The following is a 26,744-nucleotide window of genomic DNA, read 5'->3' as shown; positions in this document are numbered from 1 at the left end:
AGCACCTTGATCTTGACTTCCTAGCATTCACAATAGTGAGAAATAAATTACTGTTGTTTATAAGCCACCCAGTTAATGATATTTTTTCAAAGCATCCCAAATGGATTAAGACAATAAGATCTGTGATTATTATTATTTGGATCCAAAGCATGGAATACGTTACATATGCTTAATTTTCTGCGGAAATGAATGAAAGAGTGAAGAAATCCACTAGTTTGGTGGTGCACTGAACTCCCCTTCTGAATGGCTTGCAAGACAGCCTGCTTTACTGAGGACCATCACTTTCTTTAAGCTGGATGCCCATGGAATTGTTTTACAGATAAAGAAACCAAGATCCAGATAAACTGTGATTTGCCAAAGGCCACACCACAAAGATCAGGTGGTCACAGAATTAGAACCAAAACCCTTTGACTTCCAATTCAGAGCACCTTTTGTTTCACCCTTTCACCTAATTGTTGACACACAGAACACATGTTCCTATATATTAAATACAATTGAGAAAGGCAAGAGTGCAGAACATGGGTCTTTTGGGGGAAAACTTTCTGTTAATAATCTTCAGGAAAATCTCTTCGTGTCTGCTTAGCAAATGCCTACCCAGGCTCCTGGCCCTACGTTGGCGTTCCCAGGCTGTTCTCAATTTTTTTTCCTTCACTGTGACACATATGGCAAAGGGGCACCACTTTGCTCTGAGCCTGATGGTCTAGGCACCGGGAGTGGCAATCCCTGGGAACATGAGGAAGGAGACCAAGCTTGGGAATGATTCGGTTGTCTCTGCAGGCCATTTGGAAGTGGGGCTGTGTTTATAAATTTATTTTCCTACCTGATGCCCTCTCTGGTCCTAGAACCACACTCTACAGAAGATTGTTTTTTTTTTTTTTTCTTTATAGACTTGTGAAGTGGTTCTTCCTGGAAAGCTGAGGCACACAAACCCAGTTTGGGCTGATGGGAAGTCTAAACCCATATCATCTTTTTCACTAGTCTTCCTCTGAATCACATCCAGACCAGGCTCCTAGCATCTTTCCAGGTGCTGTGAGAACAGAGCCTGTTTCTAAGATGAAAAGAAACAAAGTACGAATCTAAGTCAGCACGTATGAACACATGATAGAAGTAATGCTCCTACCTCCCACGGAGGGGCTAGACGACTCCAAGCGTTTAAGCTGTATACACTGAATGCCAGAGCTTGAGCCTGCAGACTCAAGCCTGCCGTCACAGCCAGGAACACGCTAAGTACTGGATTCTGACAGGGAGAGAAAGGCACAGGGTGGGGTAGAAACGGCTGCCTCCAGCTGTGTGTGAGGAGGCGTGCCCTTGCTTCCAATGGGCATCTTCTCTACCCCACTGCATTCTTTCATTCTGTTCTGAGTCTGTTCTCTGCAGCATCCCCCACGCTTCCATTGGCTGGTGATTATGTCAAGATCTTGATGGGAACTCAGCTTGGCACGTGCTCATGACAGGGGAGATGGAGAAAAACCTTGGCTGGCTCATAGTTCTGACTGACACATAGTTCAGCTCCATCTAACTGTGCTTCAAGGCTGAGGATGGTTAACTATCTGGGTGGGAATGGGTAGTAAGGAAGGAAAACCAGGGCAGGAGTCTACAAGTCAGCTTCCAGGAAGCTTACTGCTGCTATCCCTCAGTGCGCTGGCAGCATAGGAGGCAGGCGGCAGAAATATGCCCTTCAAGAATGCCACAGTAGCTGATGCTGGCTCCTCCACAGAAGGTCACTTCCTCTTGACTCTGACTAAAGTCTGAGTCACTTGCTACGTTCCTTCTGAACCCCTGCTTGCTATTCAGCCTCATAATCTGAATGTGACTTGTGGTACATTGAATCCATAGGAGGGTTTGATTAATCTGACAGATTGGTGCATTAGATATATTTACAAAAACTGTCACTGAAGCACTTTATAAGATTGATCCTCATAGGTAAATATGTTTCTGAATGGAGTTAGCTATAGGTTCTTGGGATTGAAAAGAGAGCAGAGGGGATGAGTTTTTGAAATAGCCTGAGGACCCAGCTCTGAACCACTGCTAAGACACTCAAGCCATTAAGGCTCTCACAGTGACATCCTTGCACCATTTTCCTAAATATAGGTCATTTAAGATTTTATTTTTAAAATTTAATGTAAAAGATACACATTTCTGACCAACTTTGCATTGCCTGGGAGAGAATAAAAGAGCAGCGGTTTCTCACTCCCTGCTAATAGGGATTTCACTCAGCAAAAATATGCACTGGACAGACGAAAGAGAGGGAGGAAGGAAGGAAGATGGAATGGAGAGAAGAGAGGAGACAGAAGAGAAAAAATGGAGGGAGGGAGTTGAGTGGAAGCTTATTTCCTGAGCATACTGTCATTCCGAAGATATCATGAGCAGCAAATTAAACAATCCTTCAGCAAGAATTTTGACAAGGAAATTTCATTAGGGATTTAAATCTCTATGGCAGCTCAAGTTGCTGCATTAAGATATGAAAATTGTGCAAATATTGTTCCTTAGAATAATGTTTGCTGCAGGTCATTGAGTTTCAGTCAGTGGAATTTAGAGTGATAAATGTCCTGTTAGAAATAACTAGAGAAGGGAGGGTTCTAGGGGAGGGAGGAAAGCGCCCTGCAGTTGGGATCTCAGGTCCTGGAGTCATTTGGAACGGAAGTTAAACTCTAGCATTAACTAGCTGTATGACCTTGAGCAAGTTTACTTGCTAAGGGGATGCCTCAGGGATGCTAATCCCTGAGGTCTAATATCCTCATCTATAAAATGTGGGCAATTGTCAGCACTCTCCTTACTAAACTGTGATTGTGAGGGTTTAATAAAATAATCCTTGTAAAGCCTTTGGCACCGTGCCTGGCACATGTATCATTCAAACGCATATTAGTAACAATTATAGTGAGGAATAAGCGAAGTGGGCTGACATTATCTGGCATTGACTCTGTCCATCTATATGATAACAATAATGCTTATAGGTATTATTGTTACCATTGCTCAAGTGAAAGCCTGAGGCCTGGGAGCCAAATCAAATCTGTTAACGTCAGAAAAGGGTAAATGTTACACCAAATTCATCCCCATGTTTATATATCCACATGTTTTTCCCCCTCACTAATCTGCGGGGTCCTCAGAGCTTAAATCCTGTTTGCACACCTTTGTATTAACAGAACCTGACCGATTAGGCGGCTCTTGGTGGATGCTAAGAAAATACTGATGAAATGAATTAATGATTACCTAAAGAATTGCACGTGTGCATGGATGAATGCAAGACATAATGCTTTTCCATTTAAGCTGTGTCTCAAGGACTCATCCATGGGCTCTCTGTGCTTATTCTTTCTTTTTAAATTTCAAGGAATTCTGGCATTTTGACTCACATAATGATATACCACTTTACAGAAAACTGGAGAAATAGAAAAACAATTTCATAAAATTCCACGTCCTTTCAACATTTTAGTGTATTTCTTTTCTATATTTGTGCCAAAGTATTTTCCTTTTGCAATTTTATATAAAAATAATTTTCTATCTTGCAATTTCACTTAATAGAAACATTTCAGAGAGGTATAGTTTTTTTGTTTGTTTTGTTTGTTTGTTTTTTTGAGACAGAGTCTTGCTCTGTCACCCAGGCACAGTGCCGTGATCCTAGCTCACTTCAACCTTGCCTCCTGGATTCAAGTGATTCTCCTGCCTCAGCCTCCAGGGGTAGCTGAGACTATAGGCACCTGCCACCATACCAGGCTAATTTTTGTATTTTTAGTAGAGACAGAGTTCCACCATGTTGGCCAGGCTGGTCTCAAACTCCTGACCTCAAGCATCTCTGCCTCCCAAAGTGCTGGGTTTATAGGCATGAACCACCGTGCCTGGCTCACACAGCTATAATTTTAATAGCAATTTAATAGAAACTGAAATAGGTTTTCAGGGATAGTGACTGTAACCATGGGACCATTTTGTTCTGTGAGGAGAGAATAGTCATTATGGTGACCCCATCCTCCACTCTTGCAGTGATGAACTATGATATTTAAATGGATGGTAAAATTTGATTTGATTGTTTAAAGAGATTTTTTTACCCACTTTGTACCACATGCAGGGCCTTGCCCTTTGTAACCTGTACTGAATAGCTATTCCACAGCCATATATGAAAAGAAAGCAAAAAAGGAAAGAAGGGAGGGAGGGAGGAAGGAAGGAAGAAAGGAAAGAAAGAAGAAAGGAAGGAGGAAAAGGAGGAAGAGAAAAAGGGAAGAAGGGAAAGAGGGAGGAAGGAAAAGAGGGAGGAAGGGAAGAAGTATTAAAGGAGACAAAATAATGAAGAAAGGGAAATAAATGGGAAAAGAGAAGGGATAAAAACAGAGAAAAGAGAAAGAAAAACAAAGAGAAAAACTAGATACATTAGGAAAAGTAGGGAAAAAAGAGAGAGAAAGAAAAAGAAAGAAATCAGCAAGCCCATTATTTTATGCAAGTTTCCTAATATGCCAACTATATGTCTCACACCATAACCATGAATACCCTTTCAGACGCCACCTTAGCAAGTGGCCCAAAACACTTGATAAATAAGATACCAAAAACTCCAGTAATACCATCCTCTCTGGGTAATTCCTAGAGAACTGTGCCTCACATTTCAGGAAATAGAGATATCCCCGTGGCAACCTTCACTTTTCTCAAGGAAAGCTAAATTTGCAAAGAAAGAGTAGTTACTGTATGGTGAATTGCTTCGTCAAGATAAAATAGAATTAAATTAAACAAAACCTTTTACTTTCAAATAACTTTGCATTTACTTGAGTAAATGTAGCTAGAAATTCAGGGGAAAATGAAAATATGCATTTTGAAAAGATGTTGGAACACGCCTAGACACCTTCATTATGCAGCAAAACGCACAGACACAGGCAGGGAGACCTCTGTAGTCAGTACAAAATATTTTGCTGAAGTCTGTGTTACGTATGTATGATATTCAGAAAACCATAACTTGGCCTTTACGATTGCAAAATGCCTATCATTATCCTCACTAAACTAAATTGCTGATTCAATGAAAATCCCCCCCTTTTTTTAGTAATGATTCAATTCTAGCAGCTATTGAAAGAACAGAGAATTCTTTAAAGGTAAACATTTCACATTTGACTAGAATTGGGCATTTAAGCATAAAAGGTTACTTTTACCCATATACAAACAGAAACTAATGACTAGCCATATTTTTTAGTCTGCAAATTGTCTTCTTCCATGAATGGAGAAACAATAATTTGTCCTTAGGACAGTAATCACTGATATGCAAATAGTGTTGCCAAAAATGGAGTTTTCAAAGTCTGCTTGAAAACGTCTTACATGATTTCGTACACGTTTTCTTACTTTAGTAAGGTATGGTTTAATACTGTCATAAATTAACAACCAAAGCGTAAGAAGCAGTATAATACTGCAGTTTCCATAACATTATTTCAGGTAAATAATAAGCTCTTTTATTTTTCTAGATCCCTGCTTTTGAAATGAGGTGGTAGGTGTCTGGGCAGAAGGAAAGCTAAGGAGGCCCGGGTTGTTGGGAGTTCCCAGCAGGGGTTCAAGGTGGAATCCAGAAGCCAGGCCTCATCGTCGGAGAAGACCTAGACTGAGCCAGCTCTGAGGATGCTTTGAACATCAACATCTGCCATCAGCTTCTGTCCTTGGCAGCTTTCAGAGACACAAGACTGAAATACAGCTTTCAGCTGAGTTAACAACCATTGCTCAGAATAAAAGCTGCCTATATATTGCATTAGAGAGAAGAAAAATGCTTGACCTACTTGGATCCGATAAGATGGAATCAGTTTTCGGCAGAAATTGATCACAACGGACTCCTTGGTAGCCTTCTTTGCACCTGAGAAAAGGGGATAAATGACAAACATACGCATGTGGTTGTGAAAGACTTAAGATTTCAACAAGTAAAATAGCCATCAATTACATAAATGTGAGAACAGTACATTCATGCTTTTGTATTTTTTGATTCAGTCTGTTTCTGACTTCAATAGACAGATTCTCAATTCTATTTCTGTGCCAAAAAAGGAGAAAGCCAACAATGTAGCTTTGCTTTTATAGTTTGATATGCAATATCCAAGGAGCAAATTGACTCACATTTTAAGATACCTCACAGCAATCTAAATAATGGTTCTTAAAATTATAATTCTGGATGCAGGTGTATTTTTCTTTATGCAACACACTGGTCTCTAAAAGGCATTTAGAAACATATTGCAAGTGGCATTTTCTAATAAAAGATATTTTGAAATATAATTGATCTATTATTGATTTTGGCTACTACTAATTTTGTTTCCATGTGTTTTATTAGCTTGTTCACTGTTAGTCCTACTTTTTTTTTTTTTTTTTTTTACCTCTCAGTTATTCTTTCAAGTCAGTGTCACCTAACCGCTTTGCCAGAAATAACATTTTATCCGGCAAGGTCTGAAAGGCATCTCTAAACTCAGATTTTTTCTCTATTTTTCTCTTTTATATTCCATAAACATGTGCAAAGTGTCTACTTTCTGCCAGGCATTGTACAAGCCAACTGTCCTGAGGCGGGCACAATTTGGAGGCAAGGAATTTGCCTGGAAGCACCGGCAATGAGGGATGCCCCCTCAGCCCTGCCAGGCCCCTGTCGGGTCTTCACATAGCTCACTCAATCAGGGCTGCTTGGCCGCCTCGGACAGCAGGGGCTCATCAGCCAGCGGTTCCAGGAACAAATACGGCGAGGCCCCAAACGCCTGGCTCTGAACAGCCTTGTTAAGTGGGGAGGTGGCATTTACTGGTCTGCGCTTAATCTGTCATGCTCGAGTTCAGCAGGGAAGCATCCATTGTTGCTTATAGGATGAATCTGTCCTACTTAAGAGGAGGAAATACTGCTGCTGGCATAAAAAAAAATCAGATTTAAAAAACAATTCTCTGCTTGTTAGAAATCTATGAAATTGACAAAAGAATTCAAAGAGGCCGTTCTTCCAAGAGACAGGGGCCATGAGTCGTGAGTTCTTTCCTTAGAATATGCTTTGTTTTCTGAGTGTAATAAGCTATTAAATAAGGTCTATTGCAAGGGGAGAAGCAACATTGAAATGCATCGAGGTAATTTTTCTACCTTTCATTGTGAGCCAAATTGGAATTCAGGTAACCGGGCAGGCTCTCTTCAACACCTTTTTAAGCCTGGCACTCTGGAGTGGATTTGGCAATTTTCCTTGTAGACTGAGAACAAAGACCTCCAATATATGGATATTCCAGATACCCAACATGTTACTGAAATGATTTTTTAAAGCATAAATATTTTTTCATAACCTTTTAAAAATTCATTTATTTCACTTGAAATAAAGTAGGCATATCACAGTAAGAGTCAGAAAATACTTTGTGTACTTTGTACTGAGGCACATTTATCATAAAAAAAAAATTCTTGTTTTCTGAAAGCTGCCCTAATGCAATTAGCTTGTTCTTATTCAGAATTATCGTACCATGGTGCTCTCATTTTCATTTCCCAATAATAATGAGTTACGTCCTAGGTATGTGCTATTGTATGCATTCACTTTTTGAAGATTTTATTTCCAATCTTTGTGAGAGATTTTAAGTACACTTTACTCTTTGTATCTTTATTTAATATAAGAGGAATATCCTAAGGAGATAGTGGCTTTTAAGGAGAAGTATCTTTTTGTTTTTATTTTGCTTTTTAAGCGTTCTTTGTTACTTAAAATGCATTATTCTATTTGTGTGTGGGAAAGAAAATAAGGAAAGATGTTTGAATTTTTCCCATCTTAAACTGATTTTCCATGAGTACTAACCCACCCTGAGGTGCTCAGGCCTCATGGGGTATCAGGAAAATTGCATAGTGAGTACTTTCCTCCTGCCTCCGTACCTCTGTGCTGTAACTAATGAAGTGTGATGATGTTGCAGCAGCCTAGCCCAGGCTAGGAAGCCCCCCAGGGGCTGTGTGGCTGGGCAGGCAGCAAACCCTGTTCCTTTGTTAAGGAGGCGAGTCATTGCTAATTGACACCCAGTTTTAAGAATAACAAAGTAAAATTTCCATTAAAAATCGCACATGTATCACCTTGAAAAGTTCACACTCATCCAAATGTGAAGATGGAATGTTGCTAGCAGGTAATGCCAGTGAAGTGGATTGAATTTACAACAATATTAAAGACAAGAAGCAAAGAATAAAATTTTTAAATGCACTTCTGGTGCACAGATTGAAGTTGGCAGACCTTCTGATAGTGTGTCAAGCATATCTTTTGAGAAATATTATTGCATTGCTTGTTTTTGTTTTGTATTTTGGGGGGAGAATTGAGTGTGTGTTTGTTTTATTTTCTTTTTTTCTTTTTGAAAGATACAAGAATAAGAAAAAATTCATAAAATAGAAACGCCTTTCTGTTCATCTTAATACATGACAAAGTTAATAACATTAAGAAGTACATGTGTAATATTTAATGGGGAATATATGTTTTAAAAAACACAAACCTTGCCTTAACCAGGCTAATATTCTATTATCTTTCTTTTTTTAATTATTTTAACTTCTGGGATACATGTGCAGAATGTGCAGGTTTGTTACATAGGTATACATGTGCCATGGTGGTTTGCTGCACCCACCAACCCGACATCCAGGTTTTAAACCCCGCATGCGTTAGGTATTTGTACTAATGCTATCTCTCCCCTAGCCGCCCACCGCCTGACAGGCCCCGGTGTGTGACGTTCCCCTCCCTGTGTCCATGTGTTTTCATTTTTCAGCTCCCTCTTATGAGTGATAACGTGGTGTTTGGTTTTCTGTTTCTATGTTAGCTTACTGAGAATGATGGATTCTAGTTTCATCCATGTCCCTGCAAAGGACACGAACTTATTCTTTTTTATGGCTGCATAGTATTCCATGGTGTATATGGGCCACATTTTCTTTATCCAGTCTATCATTGATAGGCATTTGGGTTGGTTCCTAGTCTTTGCTATTGTAAACAGCGTTGCAATAAAAATATGTGTGCATGTGTCATTATAGTAGCTATTCTATTACCTTTCTACTCTGTATTGCTTTCAAAGCTCCACTCAATCTGTCCAGTCACTGTTCTTTGTATTTCTTTATCCCTTAGAAGCCTGGCATTACAGAAATTTTATTAAAAATCTCAGTGTTCCCCAGTTGTTTTACAAAACAGGGAGCATGCTCAGGAGAGGAAGAACAGCCAAAGTTGCTAAACATTGTGTAAAAAAATGAGAAAATCATTATTCACAACTGGTCTCAAATTCCTGGCCTCAAGCAATCCTCCTGTCTTGGCCTCCCAAACTGTTGGGTTTACAGGTGTGAGACACTGCACTTGGCCTGGAAACCAGTAAGTTCTTGATCATGTTATTTGCTTTGTTTTTTTCCACAATTAAAAGGCTGTAGGGAAGGGCATAGTTGAGGAGACCATGTGCAAAGCAGAGTAGAGAAGGTAAGTGGTGGAAGAGATTGTAAGAAAACATAGAATAAGAGAGATTGGTCCCTCGCAATGGGAGGGAGGGAATGGGGAGGGGCAGGAGTCTTTCTGAGCCCAACTGAAGTATCAGGTTGATGAGCCTCAGGGCCAAATAGAGGCTCAGGACCTTCCCTTCCCCACAGCAAATCTTGCCTTAACTAGGTTAATATTCTATTACTTTTCTATTCCTCATTGCTTTCAAAGCTCCAATCATTTGGTTGTCTAGGGAGTTGTGTAGTTTCAAAGGCAGACATCACTATTTCTACTCTTGACATCCTTGGAGCTTTGCCCTCACCCATCCCACCGGTCCAGCTGTACCTGAAATAAAAAGTACCCCCTTCTATCATTGTTTTCCTCTTCTACATTGTCCCCAAGGAAAAGCCCAGTGGCTGGTTTAAGTAGAGTTTTAAAAGGCAACAATTGAGCCAGAGAAAAGCGAACAGTACCAGCAAGGATGAGACAATACAAGATCTGTAATCACTGGTTGAAATTCAGTACTTGTTTTGCCTGGTGTGGTAAAGCAGATTGAGCAATATATTACCCAGGCTGGATGTGGAGGACCCTAAGGAAGAGACTTAAAATGGTCAGGTCACTCAGTTGCTGATGTTCCCACAGAAATGATCATCTTTTGGCCAGCTAAAAGTGATTATCATGGCCACCTGGCCACACTGCTAACTTCAGAACATTCCCATCTCTCCAATTCTCATCTGCCAGTGTCTTTCAGCCTATCTCCTGAATAACAACTAAGTTACGGCTAATAATATGACTATGAGTGAAAATTGAACCCCCAGTTGTAATCAACAGCCTCCCTACATTTCCAGATGATTCTTCAATTTCTCCTTCTTCATCTTGTTAGGAAAACAAAACAAGACAGATACAAAAACAAGCAACACTAACATGGTTCTATTGAGAGAACTGTGCTACTGTCTTGCTCCACATCTGTGGATTTCCTGGTCATTTACTCATTGATGAAAGGTGTTATTATTGCTTCACTGTCACACTCTCCAATTCTACTCTGTCCTCATTCTTAGGGACTTGATTATATACATAGATAGCCCAGTCAACATATGGTTGCTTAGCACCTGTCTTCCTTATTAATATCATGATGATTAAGAAGGACGGCTTATATTATGGCTTTCCCATTTAGTTGTATGGGTATATTTTAGGAAAATTATTTAATATCTTCATTTCTCAGTTTCAATCCCCCAGAAAAATGAGATGGTATTAGGAAGGAGAAAAACAAGCGCAGGTAGCTGATATTATATACAATTGCATTTTAGTCATTTTTATGCCTAGGAATCTTATACCCTGTATCTACAAAAATTGATTTTATATAATTTATAGAGACAAATATATGAAGAATACAAATATGTTCCAATGTTTGCTCCAATTCCTGCATAGTGCCTGGTCTCTTTATAAATGCTATAGAAGGTATACATACTTTCTTCTTCGTACCTTGATTTTAGACATAAAGTTTTAACTAGCCAAAATCAATTAGCTTCACAAGGGAAATGGTTGTAGACAAACTATATGGTTTATTTCCTGACCATAACAACTTTTATTCATAGGAAAAAAAATGGCCTTTACTCTTCGGTATTACAGGAAAATAGAAACATGGTCAGTAATATACACGCCTGCCAATTTAACAGGAGCTATTAAACGCTTATTTGAAAAAGGAACAAATCCTCCAGATATTCTTCTCTCTCTTCTGCCAATTCTCCTCAGCCTCAGTGTCAGTCCTTGGTTGGGGAAAATGGAAAGATCGTCTGGCATTTCAAGTTTACATTTGAGAGGCAAGGTGGCTTGGAGCTCTGCCTGGTTTTGAAGCCTGGCTGCTCTGCCTTTTTGTGCCTCCTTTCTTTATTTGTAAAATGGAGATAACAGTAGCCTCTCCCTGGATTTATTATTAGGAGAATGATACAATATCTGTGATGCATGACAAACATTCAAGAAATGTTAGTTTTTAGTATTATTTGAATTTGAAAGCATCATCCCAGCTTTTCAACTGAAGAAACAGAGATTGAGAAAGGTTAAGTATCTTACCCCAAAACCACACAGCCAGTAAGTACTTGAACTACATACAAACTTAGCTGGGATTGACCTTAAAGCTGTTGCTTTATCTGTGGCATTCTGTATGGAAATTCAGTGGAGACACAAATTGCCATATACCTAACCACCTTTCCCAAGATTAGGATTTAAAAATATGGCCCAAATATCATGAACTAAAACCATGATTTATTTTAAAAATGAAAGACCTAGATTTGTAAATTATTCTCCAATCTAAAAATGTTCTTAAGCAAACCATATCACAGATATTGGTTAGTGATTTAAAGGCATACTTCCTGAGCTTTATAATTTAAAAGACACTCATCAACTATGGGTAAGAAGACTTCAGGTGAATTGACACTAAAAAATGATAATGACATTTCTTTTTTATGACATAAAAATTACATATATTTATAATGTACAACATGATGTTTTAATGTTTTAAAATATGATGTTTTAAAGTATGTTTTGAAGTATGTATTCAATGTGGAATGGCTAAATCAAGCTATTAACCTATATTGTACCTTATGTTATTTGTGGTGAGAATGCTTAACGTCTACTGTTAGCAATTTTTTAGGTATACAGTACATCGTTATTAACTATAGTCATAACTATATTATGCAGTAGATTTCTTGAAATTATTCCTCCTGTGCACTGCTGGTGGGAATGTCATTAGTAAAGCCATTATGGAACATAGAATGGTGATTCTTCAGAAAATTTAAAATAGAAGTACCATATGATTGAGCAGTCCTACTACTGGATATATAGACAAAGGAAATAAAATTAGTATGTGGAAGAGATATTTACATTCCTACACTTATATCAACACTATTCACAATAGTGCAGAAATGGAATCAACCTAAATGTTCATCAACAGATGAATACATAAATAACATATGGTATCTATATATACACAATGGAATACTATTCAGCTTTAGAGAAAAAAAGGAAATTCTGTCATTTGTGACAACATGAATGAACCTGGAAGGCATTATGTTAAGTGAAATAAGCCAGGCACAGAAAGACAAATACCACGTTATCAGTTATATGTGGAATCTAAAAAAGTTGGACTCACTGAAGCAGAGAGTAGAATGGTGATTACTAGGAACTGGGGCTGGATAAGGACTGGAAAAATATTGGTCAAACACTAATGACATTTTTTTTTATTATTTTTTTTTTTGGAGACAGAGTCTCTCTCTGTAACCCAGGCTGGAGTGCAGTGGTACGATCTTGGCTCACTGCAACCTCTGCCTCCCGGGCTCAAGCAATTCTCCTGCCTCAGCCTCCCCAGTAGCTGGGACTACATGTGTGTGCCACCATGCCTGGCTAAATTTTGTATTTTTAGTAGAGATGGGGTTTCACCACGTTGGCCAGGCTAGTCTTGAACTCCTGACCTCAAGTGATCTGCTCACCTCAGCCTCCCAAAGTGCTGGGATTACAGGTGTGAGCCAACTCACCCAGCTTCCAATGATATTTCTTGACTACAGACTACTGTCTATTTAAAAGCCAAAACCAAAACCAAAATGAACAAACAAAAAACAGAGGATGGATTCTCAGCAAGGAAAACTGAATTGCCCAGTGTCAAGGAAATGGGAAATGTAGGAGCCAGAATTTCAAACGAGGCCCCAGTCTGAATGCAAAGTGTGTTCTGGGTGGACAAAAACTTTTCTAGCTAAGGATCTACAGCCTAGAGTTATTGGCTCAAAAGGTATTAATGGTGGGAGAATGCATTCCTTTCCCCAGCCACTCATCGCAGAAACTGAGATCTAAGTTTGACTATGGAGAATTTTGTGACATTGATTAAAGAATAAGGTTTCCTTTGCTGAATGGAGAATTTAATTAAGAATTCTTATTTAAAAAAGAACACTAATTAATACAGGAAGATCTTTAATTTAACCACTTGGTATTAAAATTATCTACAGACTGGCTATAGGTACAGCCTTTACAAAATCCTCTAAACTATAATTGAAAGAATCTAAAATGAGATTATTTCAAATTTCACAGTAATGGCTGCTTTAGAACTCTTGAAGGTTTTCCAATGTGTTGTCAACAGATTTCAAATATACCATACATTTTTTGTCTGATGCAAGCATTGCTTAAAATGTCACTCTGATGTTTCTTGCTAATGGAATTGTATCTTAAATTTTAAGAAAATGTAGGGATTGGCCAGGCATGGTAGCTGAAGCCTGTAATCCCAGAACTTTGGGAGGCCAAGGTGGGTGGATCACGAGGTCAGGAGATCGAGACCATCCTGGCTAACACAGTGAAACCCTGTCTCTACTAAAAATACAAAAAATTAGCCAGGCATAGTGGTGTGCACCTGTAGTCCCAGCTACTTGGGAGGCTGAGGCAGGAGAATGGCCAGAACCCGGGAGGCAGAGCTTGCATTGAGCTGAGATCGTGCCCCTGCACTCCAGCCCGGGTGACAGAGTGAGACTCTATCTCAAAAAAAAAAAAAAAAGAAAATGTAGGGATTTTCCCTTTAGCAAAGTTTAAATTCAGAAGTAGACAGAGGCCAATTCATCATAAAGTTGCTATGGTTTTTAAGTGTGAATTTACAATCATTTGCCCAAATCCAGGTGGTGTGCTGCATGCATCACTATTTGAGCCATAAAAAAGGAAAAGAAAAGGAATGAGTTCTTTGATGAGTTAAAAAATATAATAACAAATGTATTTGCTCAACTACAAGGTCTTCTCAACCAGGCATTGAGTATCAGGGACTTGTGTCCAGCAGCGAGCCTTACACTTCATTGGTCACTTTTAGTACCTGGAAGACAGCAACTCATTCACATCAATTTTTTACTTCCAATTATGACACATTTGTTCTTAGAGAATCAGAGGCTGAGGAGTTCTCACATCAGTCTTAATAAACATTTGGTCTTTACAGAGATTTCTGCCTCTACTTAGTCATGAGCTTCACCTCAACCTCACCACCTCATTAACAAAACTAAAACACCTAACATGGGCATGAACACCCTGTACACTTCAGGGTGCATAGCGATGTTCTCCAGAGCAGCTATGTGGGAGGAATCACCCATTCTGTCTAACTTAGCTTTGATTTTACCACATCTGGCATAAAAAAAAATCTATTTTTAGTATAAGAAGGTAAATAAGACAGTAATATGGTGGCCCCTTGGAGGAAAGTCTTCATAATTTTAATATCATACCAGAGGTAATAAAATAATAATTGCCCTTATGAAGAAGAAAAGGTTTAGGGGGGTAACAATGACAGATCGTTGGAAGATGGATGAAATTTTGCTTCATGACAATTTGAGGAAATGCACTGTTACTGACTTCTTAGTATACAAAAGATCTATTGTGAAAAATGTGAGATTCTAGTTCTCAAGGTAGGTAGCCAGTTATGGAGGAAAAGGCATGTCTTTGGCTGCAGGATGCTCTCCAATTCTGCCACTTAGAAGGGTGAAGGAGGCCTGTGATTAACCTCTCAGAAGTCTCAGGTGCTTCTTTCTAAATGGGGTTATTGAATCTTGATTTAGTACATGCTCTGTGTACCTTTACACACACTCACACCCTCACACACACACACACACAAACACTGCTCTTATTCCTTGTAAATACATCTAATAATCAAATAATTTAGGTAGATAATTTAGATGCTAACAGCAAAGTCAGAGGACAGTCAGGCTATCTCCCCCATTTGGCTACTTAATTAAATGTTCTCATCAGTGCCTTTAATATTTTTCAGCCAATAGTAGGCTGGGTTCATTGTCACATCTACCCCCATGATTTCTCTTTATTGTTCTGATTTATGATATGATCAAAACTGAGAAATTAGCCAATCATAGAATTTGATGTTTAAGGGACAACCATTGGGAGATTCCTTCACTTGTCTTTACTTGCTCAGAATCAGAAGAGTAATTGACTGACATGTTCAGACTAGAAAGGTTGTATTAGTCTGTTTTCACCCTGCTGATAAAGACATACCCAAGACTGGGAAATTTACAAAAGAAAGAGGTTTAATGGACTTACAGTTCCACATGGCTGGGGAGGTCTCACAATCATGGCAGAAGGCAAGGAGGAGCAAGTCACATCTTACATGGATGGTAGCAGGCAAAGAGAGAGCTTGTGCAGGGCAACTCCCATTTTTAAACCATCAGATCTTGTGAGACCCATTCAGTATCATGAGAACAGCATAGGAAAGACCAGACCCCATGATTCAATTACCTCCCATTGGCTCCCTCCCATGACATGTGGGAATTGTAGGAGTTACAATTCAAGATGGGATTTGGGTGGGGACACAGCCAAACCATATTATTCCACCCCTGACCCCTCTGAAATCTCATGACCTCACATTTCAAAACTAAAACCAATCATGCCTTCCCTACAGTCCCCCAAAGTCTTAACTCATTTCAGCATTAACTCAAAAGTCCACAGTCCAATGTCTCATCTGAGACAAGGCAAGTACCTTCTGCCTATGAGCCTGTAAAATCAAAACCAAATTAGTTACTTCCTAGATACACTGGGGGTACATGCATTGGGTAAATACAGCTGTTCCAAATGGGAGAAATTGGCCAAAATGAAGGAGCTACAGGTCCCATGCAAGTCCAAAATCCAGCAGGGCAGTCAAATCTTAAAGCTCCAAAATGATCTCCTTTGACACCATGTCTCTCATCTGGGTCACATTGATGTGAGAGGTGGGTTCCTATGGTCTTGGGCAGCTCCATCTCTGTGGTTTTGCAGGGTATAGCATCCCTCCCAGCTGCTTTCTTGGGCTGCCATTGTGTCTGTGGCTTTTTCAGGTACACAGTGCAAGCCGTTGGTGGATCTACCATTCTGGGGTCTGGAGGACGGTGGCTCTCTTCTCACAGCTCCACTTAGACAGTGCCCCAGTAAAGACTCTGTGTGAGGGCCTCAACCCCACATTTCCCTTCTGCACTGCCCTAGCAGAGGTTCTCCATGAGCATCCTGCCCCTGCAGCAAACTTCTGCCCAGACATCCAGGCATTTCCATACATCCTCTGAAATCTAGGCGGAGGTTTCCAAACCTCAATTCTTGACTTTTGTGTACCTGCAGGCTCAACACCACATGGAAGTTGCCAAGGCTTGGGGCTTGTACCCTCTGAAGCCATGGCGTGAGCTGTACCTTGGCCCCTTTTAGTCATGGCTGGAGCAGCTAGGATGCAGGGCACCGAGTCCCTAGACTGCACACAGCAGAGGGGCCCTAGGCCCAGCCCACAAAACCATTTTTTTTCTCCTAGGCCTCCAGGCCTGTGATGGGAGGGGCTGCCATGAAGATCTCCGACATAACATGGAGACATTTTCCCCATTGTTTTGGGGATTAACATTCGGCTCCTTGTTACTTATGCAAATTTCTGCAGCCAGCTTGAATTTCTCCTCAGAAAATTGAATTTTCTTTTCTATTGCATTGTCAGGCTGCAAATTTTCTGAACTTTTATGCTCTGCTTCCCTTATAAAACTGAACGCCTTTAACAGCACCCAAGTCACCTCTTGAATGCTTTGCTGCTTGGAAATTTCTTCCACCAGATACCCTACATCATCTCTCTCAAGTTCAAAGTTGCACGAATCTCTAGGGAAGGGGCAAAATGCCACAAGTCTCTTTGTAAAACATAACAAGAGTCAGCTTTGCTCTAGTTCCCAACAAGTTTCTCATCTCCATCTGAGACCACCTCAACCTGGACCTTATTGTTCATATCACTATCAGCATTTTTGTCAAAGCCATTCAACAAGTCTCTAGGAAGTTCCAAACTTTCCTATGTTTTTCTGCCTAGTTCTGAGCCCTCCAAACTGTTCCAACCTCTGCTTGTTACCCAGTTCCAAAGTTATTTCCACATTTCCAGGTATCTTTTCAGCAGTGTCCCACTCTACTAGTAACAATTTAATGTCTTAGTCCATTTTCACTCTGGTGACAAAGACATACCCAAGACTGGGCAATTTACAAAAGAGGTTTAATGGACTTACAGTTACACGTGGCTGGGGAGGCTCACAATCATGGCAGAAGGCAAAGAGGAGCAAGTCACATCTTACATGAATGGTAGCAGGCAAAAAGAGAGCTTGTGCAGGGCAGGGCAACTCCCATTTATAAAACCTTCAGATCTTGTGAGACCCATTCACTGCCAGGAGAACAGCATGGGAAAGACTCGCCCCCATGATTCAATTACCTCCCACTGGGTCCCTCCCATGACATGTGGGAATTATGGAAGTTATAATTCAAGATAAGATTTGGGTGGGGACACAGCCAAACCATATCAAAGGTAATGACTATGCTTGTTAGATCTCAGTTCAGCAAGAAACATAAAACTGTGCCCTAGTAAGACATCCTAAAATTACTGTATAAATCAGGTTGGGCTGCTATAACAAAATATCATAGGCCAGGTGGCTTAAACAACAGATATTTATTTTCTCAAATTTTTGGAGACTAGGAGTCCAAGACTCAGGTGCAGCATGATTGGGTTCTGATGAGGACTCTCTCCTTGGGTTGCAGACCCCACCTTCTTGCTGAGTCCTCACCTAAGAAAGATTCTCTCTTTTTATAAGCCCACAGTGCTACAGGATTAAGGCCCCATCCTTGTGACCTCATTTAACCCTAATTTTCCCCTAAAGATCCTATCTCCAAATACAGTCTCATTGGGAGTTGGGGCTTCACCGTGTGAATAGCAGGGTAGGGGCAGTGCAATTCAGTTCACAGGAGTTATCAAGTTGGGGAACCTAACATCTACAGACTAGCAAAGACTAGAACATGAATTCTACTATATGTAGGGTTGCCAGGTAAAATACAGTACACCTGTTCAAATCTGAATTTCAGATAAACAACAATTTTTTGTGTGTGTCCTAGAAGCAATATTTGGGACATACTTATACTAAAAATGCATTCATTGTTTATCTGAAATTCAGATGTGAACAGGTGTACTGTATTTTATTTGCTAAATCCATCAATTTTACCTATGTTGGAATACAATAATCTAAGTAGTCAGGGTAGTAAGAACTATTAATAGGAACACCTAAAGTTTAACGTATACTATTTTTCCTATAACGATATCCCATTCTGATCAATTTAGCTATCTCTTGTTTTAAGGATAAGGCACCTGGGGAAAATTATACTTCCTTTATACACCACACAGGGGATATAGTGAGCTCACACAGTCAGCAATGGTAGAATATGAATTTCAATACTGACTTCTTAAATAGCCAAAGCACTGAAAGCTACTTCAAGAATAAGGTGATGATCAAATGAAGAAATGTTGTTTATAAATGTTGGGTGCAGGTTTCTGACTTGATTTGGTGAATCGCCAGCTAAAACTTTGCATAAAATCTGAATAAACCATACCAGCATGCTTGCCAGAAGCCCAAGAGAGAAGGAAGGAAGAAAAGACCTATTGTTTCTGTGTCATTCTGTATCTCACTTGACTCAGGATAATTTTAATACTGAGGCTCTTATATGCTATTGAATTTGAAAAGCAGTGAATACAGATGTGTAACAGAGGGCAATGATAACCTAAAATCACAGATAAAACACAAGAAGAGACTCATCTGGAGGGTGGTAATATCTTTTGGAAAGCTCTGTTCTCAGAAGGAGAGAGTGTGTTATCCACAAGAGATCAAAGAGGTCAGCCTTCTCTGCCTGGGTTGTGTAGGTGATTCCCTGAAGCAAAACAGTACATACCTTGATCAGGAAGAGTGAAAAGAAAATAAATCTGGGAGATAAGTCGTATTTAAAAGGCATCCTTATGATTGACATTATAAAGGAGACACAGAGCTCATTAGCAAACAACTGATAAAACCACTCGCAGCATGCTTCAAAAAGAAGTGGTAATAATTATTGTCTCTCTAAAAAAGGGGGCAGAGTGTCCACAGGATGTCATTCAGGAATCTGTTTGCAGACATCACAGAGCAAGCTGAAAAAAGTCCCACAGCTTTCTGATTTAATTAAGTGAAGAAGGCAAAATAAGACTTTTACATCTCACATGCCTGAATCATAGAAGGTTCTACATGAAACATGATTTTTCTACAAGGCATTTTAGAAACCCCTAGAGTTGCCAAACCCTCATTCAACAGCATAATTTTCCCTATTTCTCCCAGGATATTGTACAATCAACTAACTGGGTGCAGCATTTCTGCTGGCTAAAGGAAGTGGGCAGCTTTGATCAGAATTCACAATAATATATCCCTCTTGTGTGATAAATGATTTACTGCTAAGGATAAGTGGATATAATCTTTCATTATGTATGACATTCATCAGCAACAAGGAAGCTTTGGACTGAATGGAAAGTGATTTCATATTAAAAGCCTCATGTACCTCAGACTGAGATGAAAGGGAGGTCTGGTCTTAAAAAAAATAGCATAGGCTTATAGGTTTAAATTGGCACTCAGTCAAATATAATTGTTATTGTAAGTTTGAAAATTTGTTGGGGGAAACCCAGGGAATTATATAACTAGAGCAATCTTAATTTTATACAAAAATTCCTGTTTCTTGTTTTTTTTTTTTCTGAAGCTAAGCTATTTATTTACTTATTCATCAATTCATTCATTTATGCTTTTATTTTTTAAAATTTTTTTATTTATTTACTTTTTTTTGAGATGGAGTCTCACTCTGTCGCCCAGGCTGGAGTGCAGTGGCATGATCTCAGCTCACTGCAACCTCTACCTCCCAGGTTCAAGCGATTCTCCTGTCTCAACCTCCCAAGTAGCTGGGATTATAGGTGTGCGCCACCATGCCTGGCAATTTTTGTATTTTTGGTAGAGATGGGGTTTCGCCATGTTGGCCAGTCTGGTCTCGAAATCCTGACCTCAAGTGATCTGCCCGCCTCGGCCTCCCAAAGTGCTGAGATTACAGGCGTGAGCCACCATGCCTGGGCTATTTATGTTTTTAAAGACAAATCATTAAATCTTATTTTAAAAATTTATTGTATTTTCCAAAGGCTTCAGGAATTATCACACATTTGTAGACTATCATTCTATTTCTTTTTTTCCAAGTCAAGATTATTTTTACTGGCAAAATGTTTTATCATTTCAACATGGATTTACATTAATGATACAAATATTTTTCAAATAACTTTCTGTTTGTTTTCTGATAATTTAAGCTTTTATTTTAGATTCAGGGTGTACATATGCAGGTTTGTAACATGGGTATTTTGCATGATGCTGAGATTTTGGGGTGCAATCGACCCCATTACCCAAGTACAAAGCATAGTACCCAATAGTTAGTTTTTCAACCCTTGCCCCTCTCCATCCTTCCCCTCTCCAGTAGTCCCCAGTGTATACTGTTGCCATTTTTATATTCATGTAAACCTGTTATATCCAATCCACTGTTGATTGGCACCTAGGTTGATTCCATGTCTTTGCTGTTTTCATTGGTGAGAGCATGCAATATTTGCTTTTCTGTTTTTATATTAATTTGTTTAGGATAATGGCCTCTAGCTGCATCCATATTTTGTGAAAGACACAATTTTATTCTTTTTATGGCTGTGTAGTATTCCATGATGTATATTACCTCATTTTTCTTATCCAATCCACTGTTGACTGGCACCTAGGTTGATTCCATGTCATTGCTGTTGTGAATAGTGCTGTGATAAACATGCAAGTGCATGGGTCTTTTGATAGAACAGTTTATTTTCTCTTAAATATATATATACTAGTAGTGGGACAGGTGGGTTGAACAGTAGTTCTGTTTTAAGTTCTTTGAGAAATCTCCAAACTGCTTTCCACAGTAAGCCCTGTTTCTTAACTATAGTATTATCCTCAATTGTGTCATGAAGACCAACTTTGGAAACTGACAATAATGATAAAGTCAGGGAGGAGACAGAAGAAGTGGGGTGTGGAGTAAATGACTTTCATTCTCATTATCAGTAGAAAATCAATGCTCCATATCTAAAGTAGATAAATCAAGAAATAGAGGCTTAGTGTGCTATGTATATATGTGAAATTAACAGCCAGAAAAACCCCAAATGAAGTGATTTAATCAGCTTTCCTGTGTGTGTTGGGCTCAGGGTGTGAATGAGGAGATTAGGAGTGGGAGCTTGGAGCAGAAAAATAGGTCCATAACTGATTGCTTTTCATTATGAGCACATCTATATTTTTTTGACTTTTAAAACTAAAAAATACACTTAATGATGATGCAATATAAGATGGATCAAATAGTTTTAATAAATGTTGCACATTCTTTGCTTTGTCGACTATGCCCCATTTATAATCTCTCATCTTCCTTTGATTTTCAATACCAAGAATCGCTCAATATTATAGCATATCTTAGACACACACAAAAAAATATTCAAATTAAAGTGGATAGATGCAAGTGCAGGTTTTGTCTCAAATATAAACATTTTCTAATACCATGGAGTTGTGGAGATAGAAGAAATAATAAAGAGCATGTTTCAACAAAGATGAGAGACTTACCTAAGACATCAAATGGCATAAGGGGTCGAACAACAACTAGTCCCCACATGTTCTGTTTCTAAATTCAATGTACTTTCTGCTATTTTATACTTCCACATGCCATCCCTGATGCCGAATTTTTCTGAATCTTTCCAATGAGAACATATGTTCTTTTGGAAAGCAGTCAGCACAATTGCACAATTCAACTGGCTAGAGTTTGGGTAACATGTCCTCTCCCTTTTTTTTTTTTTTTTTCCTTGTAACAAAGCAAGGTCAAAAAGAGGTGGCAATATCAAAGTCACTAGCTTGGGCAAGATTGCATAATGAGACATACCATTCTAAATCTGAATGTCATGTGGAAACTGGGCAAATTACACAAACACATGTGTAAGGATAGGTAAGCTACAGAAGGCACCATAGGGGATATTCTTTCAAAGAGTGATATGCATAAAATTGTTGCCCTTTCATTAAAACAAAAAAGGACTGGGTGTGGTGGCTCACGCCTGTAATCCTACCATTTTGGGAGGCTAAGACGGGCAGATCACCTGAGGTCAGGAGTTCCAGAGGAGCCTGACCAACATTGTGAAACCACGCCTCTACTAAAAATACAAAAATTAGCCAGGTGTGGTGGAGGGCGCCTGTAATCCCAGCTACTGGAAAGGCTGAGGCAGGAGAATTGACAGAACCCGGGAGGTAGAGGTTGCAGTGAGCCAAGATCGTGCCATTGCACTCCAGCCTGGGTGACAAGAGTGAAACTCTGTTTCAAGGCCAGGCCCGGTGACTCATGCCTGTAGAGCAGGTGGATAGAGACCGGAGACAGACCATCGTAGTAACATGGTAAAGACATGCTCACAAAAAAAAAAAAAAAATAAAATCCTGTTTCAAAAAACAAATAAATAAAAATAAAAAACAAAGCAAAATGCAACCTGGAACAAGTTGGCAAAAATTAAGTAGATATCCATACACAGTAAATTCAAAGTGAAATTCAGAGGAATATTATTTAACTGGAGAGTTTGACAAGTTGAAATGGAATCTCAGAAGGTGAGTAGTGACTTGAACTCAATAAATACATGGTGATTATTTTCTGCTAAAAGAGAGAGAGAGATTCAGTTAATCAAGTGATGGGTGATATATATATATATATAATAGTCCTATATGTGTTTTACTTAGGAATAAATTGACCAGGGAGTGCTATCAGAAAGAACTTCTGCAACTTGCTGAGGAATAGGTGAAGGAAGAACCAGCTTCCTTGAAGACTCATTCTATGCAATCCCCAAGTGCTGAGAGCATTACAAAGGTTAGGTAAAGTAACCCTCACGACACTGTTGAGAAGGAGATGTTGTTACCACTATTTTATAGGTTTAGAGATTGAAGTTGAACCAACCTCAGTGTTCTAGGGCACATGAAAAGCATGTGTTAAACCTTGGATTTGATTTCAACATTAAACCAACAATGGAGACTTATGTTTATTTCTCTTTCCCTTGTTGCTCTTGAGCACTTACATAGTGTTATGCATATTTCTCAAGTGCTCCATTTTATTATTAATTTGTTGTTTTTTTCTTTTTTTCTTTTTTTTTTTTTGAGGTGAGTCTCACTCTGTCACTCAGGCTGGAGTGCAGTGGCGCAATCTCAGCTCACTGCAACCTCTGCCTCTCGGGTTCAAGTGATTCTCCTGCCTCAGCCTCCTGAGTAGCTGGGATTACAGGAATGTGCCACCATACCCAACTAATTTTTGTATTTTTAGTAGAGATGGGGCTTTGCCATGTTGGTCAGGCTGGTCTTGAACCCCTGACCTCAGGTGATCTGCCCACCTCGGCCTCCCAAAGTGCTAAGATTACAGGCATGAGCCACCATGCCCAGCCTTAACTATCTTTTGAGGAAAGTCAAGCCTATCATTTTAGACTTATTGTGTAGATAAAAGTTAAAGTAAGACCATGAGTTTAATGATTTCCCCACAGTCATTTAATGGCCCAGTTAAATCAATCTGAAAATGTCTAAAGGAAAATTACAGTGATATTTAATATAGCTTTAGATTTAATATGTACTAATATCCTAATCTCTCAATTCATATGCTCACTCAATATTAAATATACTGAGAAAGCAAGAGTTGGTATACCCAGAAAACAGAAACCTCTTTAAGTATCTGAAATGAGAAAATTTAATAAAGACAATTGACTACACAGGTGAAGAAGTGGCAAGAAGCTAAGCAGGGGATGATAAAGTAACAGGGATTGGCAACAGCATGAAACCATTCTCATCCCTAGGCTGAAGGGAGAAAGGGAGACGTCTGAGTCATGGAGACTAAAGAAAATCAACTACCATCAGAGTGAACAGGCAACCTACAAAATGGGAGAAAATTTTCACAACCTACTCATCTGACAAAGGGCTAATATCCAGAATCTACAATCAACTCAAACACATTTACAAGAAAAAAACAAACAACCCCATCAAAAAGTGGGCAAAGGACATGAACAGACATTTCTCAAAAGAAGACATTTATGCAGCCAAAAAACACATGAAAAAATGCTCATCATCACTGGCCATCAGAGAAATGCAAATCAAAACCACAGTGAGATACCATCTCACACCAGTTAGAATGGTGATCATTAAAAAGTCAGGAAACAACAGGTGCTGGAGAGGATGTGGAGAAATAGGAACACTTTTACACTGTTGGTGGGACTGTAAACAAGTTCAACCATTGTGGAAGTCAGTGTGGCGATTCCTCAGGGATCTAGAACTAGAAATGCCATTTGATCCGGCCATCCCATTACTGGGTATATACCCAAAGGACTATAAATCATGCTGCTATAAAGACACATGCACACGTATGTTTATTGCGGCACTATTCACAATAGCAAAGACTTGGAACCAACCCAAATGTCCAACAACGATAGACTGGATTAAGAAAATGTGGCACATATACACCATGGAATACTATGCAGCCATAAAAAATGATGAGTTCATGTCCTTTGTAGGGACATGGATGAAACTGGAAATCATCATTCTCGGTAAACTATCGCAAGGTCAAAAAACCAAACACCGCATGTTCTCACTCACAGGTGGGAATTGAACAATGAGAACACATGGACACAGGAAGGGGAACATCACACTCCGGGGACTGTTGTGGGGTGGGGGGAGGGGGGAGGGATAGCATTAGGAGATACACCTAATGCTAAATGACGAGTTAATGGGTGCAGCACACCAACATGGCACATGGATACATATGTAATAAACCTGCACATTGTGCACATGTACTCTAAAACTTAAAGTACAATAATTAAAAAAAAAAAAAGAAAACCAATGGGTCTATCAGACAGGAGCTGAAATCCTAGATGAACCTAGCTGCTGTTGGAAGTGAACCAGAAAAACAGACAAAACAGAAAGATAGAGAGCCTTCACATTTAGTGATTCCTACTGACCAACTCCCCTCAAAGCCATTAGTCAAGAAAGCCTAAGAAATGTGGTGCTCCGAAATAGGGAACAGAACAGAAGAAGGGCCAGGACATGGATCTAAGAGCAAACAGGTTTACAGATCAGCTGGGTTGGCCATATATTCTATATAGCATACATTAAGGTATATATCTTTATCTATAGAACATAAACACTCATGCATGTTTTTGTGACACTAACAGCAAAAGGTTTTTCCCCTAATCATTCCACATAATAGAGATCTTAAATTTATCAAAACTAGAATAGCAAACCTCTGCATCCATCTTCTTTTGGAATCTACACTATTACTTCCAATACACACAACTCCACCACAAACACTCTCACCCTCACACAACTGCATGTGCACAGGTACACACACTCCCATTCACTACTTCCTCACAGCACTTTGGGGAGTCCCCTCTGGGCACTGATTTTTTTCTAATGGCCCTGGTCTGGTGCACAAAAGAGAGCCACGCCTACTCATTACTTATAAAGCTCATAAACTTTTTTGAAGATACAAAGCTCTGGTTTTTTCATTCTGTGGTTTGGTTTTAAATAAAGAAAGCTACATTATATAAAGGTTTCTGGGGGATTTATTACCAGACCTCTATCTAAAAAAATTCGCACTACAATTACAACTTCAATGACCTACTCTAAAACTTCCCTAAGGCTACAATGTAATTAGTTGATGTTATAATTAGTACTTTAGAAAAAAATCATTTGTCAGAAGTAAATAAGAGGTGACTGGGGCTCTTCGAATTAATCTATATCATGCTATGTAGAAAAGACAGAAGTCATATTTATCAAGTGCCTACAATTTTCCAGATTCTGTGCTAGACACTTGACATAATTATCTACATATTCCACCCTGTATTGTTAAGTCAGCATTGTTTTATTTGTTATTTTAAATATGGAAAATGGAGATTTGGAATAATTTGAGCAAGTTATGAAGCAAATAAGGTTTGAAGCTGTGACTTGTGTCTAGGCCTTTTTGACCATGAGTTTTCATGGTCAAAAACTGAAAAACTTTTAAATTACTTTTCTTTTGTCCACAGATGTCAATTTCTATACTAGAACTTTTAATGTCAATACTAACAGTTTCTTTAAATAAGAAGTAGACATTGAACCTCAAAGAATAAGTAATCAGAATCACAAAGATGATCATCCTGTTCTTGGTATACAGAAACCAGAACAGAAACCTCCTCAAATATCTTTTAATAAAGACAATTGATTGCACAGGTGAAGAAAGAGTCAGAAGCTAAACAAGGGATGATAAAGTAAAATAGGAGTTGGCAACAGAATGAAACCATCTCATTCCTAGGCTGAAGGGAGAAAGGGAGATATTTGAGTTGAAGAAATTAGGGTAAAGCCAGTGGGTGTATCAGATAGGAGCTAGCAGACTACTATATGTAGATCTCGTCCTCTTTATTTTTATTTTTTTTAAATGTCTTCCTTTAACAGAGACATTGAAAATGAATTACTCAGAGGAATATGTTAGTTAATAGAACAACTGGAGTCAGACTCCTTT

General features: G+C 39.1%; 1 protein-coding gene across 7 annotated transcripts in view; it reads right to left on the bottom strand.

Annotated features, from left to right (window-relative positions):
• NRG3 (neuregulin 3) overlaps positions 1–26,744 on the bottom strand; it is a 1,130,131-nt gene that overhangs the window by 244,276 nt on the left and 859,111 nt on the right. For all 7 annotated transcript variants that reach the window (XM_032141530.2, XM_058436439.1, XM_058436441.1 and 4 more), the window contains exon 3: positions 5,736–5,809. In XM_032141530.2, the coding sequence (XP_031997421.1) occupies positions 5,736–5,809 (74 nt within the window). The remainder of the gene's footprint in view (positions 1–5,735; positions 5,810–26,744) is intronic.

The sequence above is a fragment of the Hylobates moloch genome, unplaced genomic scaffold (genome assembly GCF_009828535.3).
Source record: "Hylobates moloch isolate HMO894 unplaced genomic scaffold, HMol_V3 SCAFFOLD_3, whole genome shotgun sequence".
Classification (NCBI taxonomy): Eukaryota; Metazoa; Chordata; class Mammalia; order Primates; family Hylobatidae; genus Hylobates; species Hylobates moloch.
Note: the sequence above shows the minus strand (reverse complement) of the source record. Positions and strands in the feature narration are given on the sequence as shown.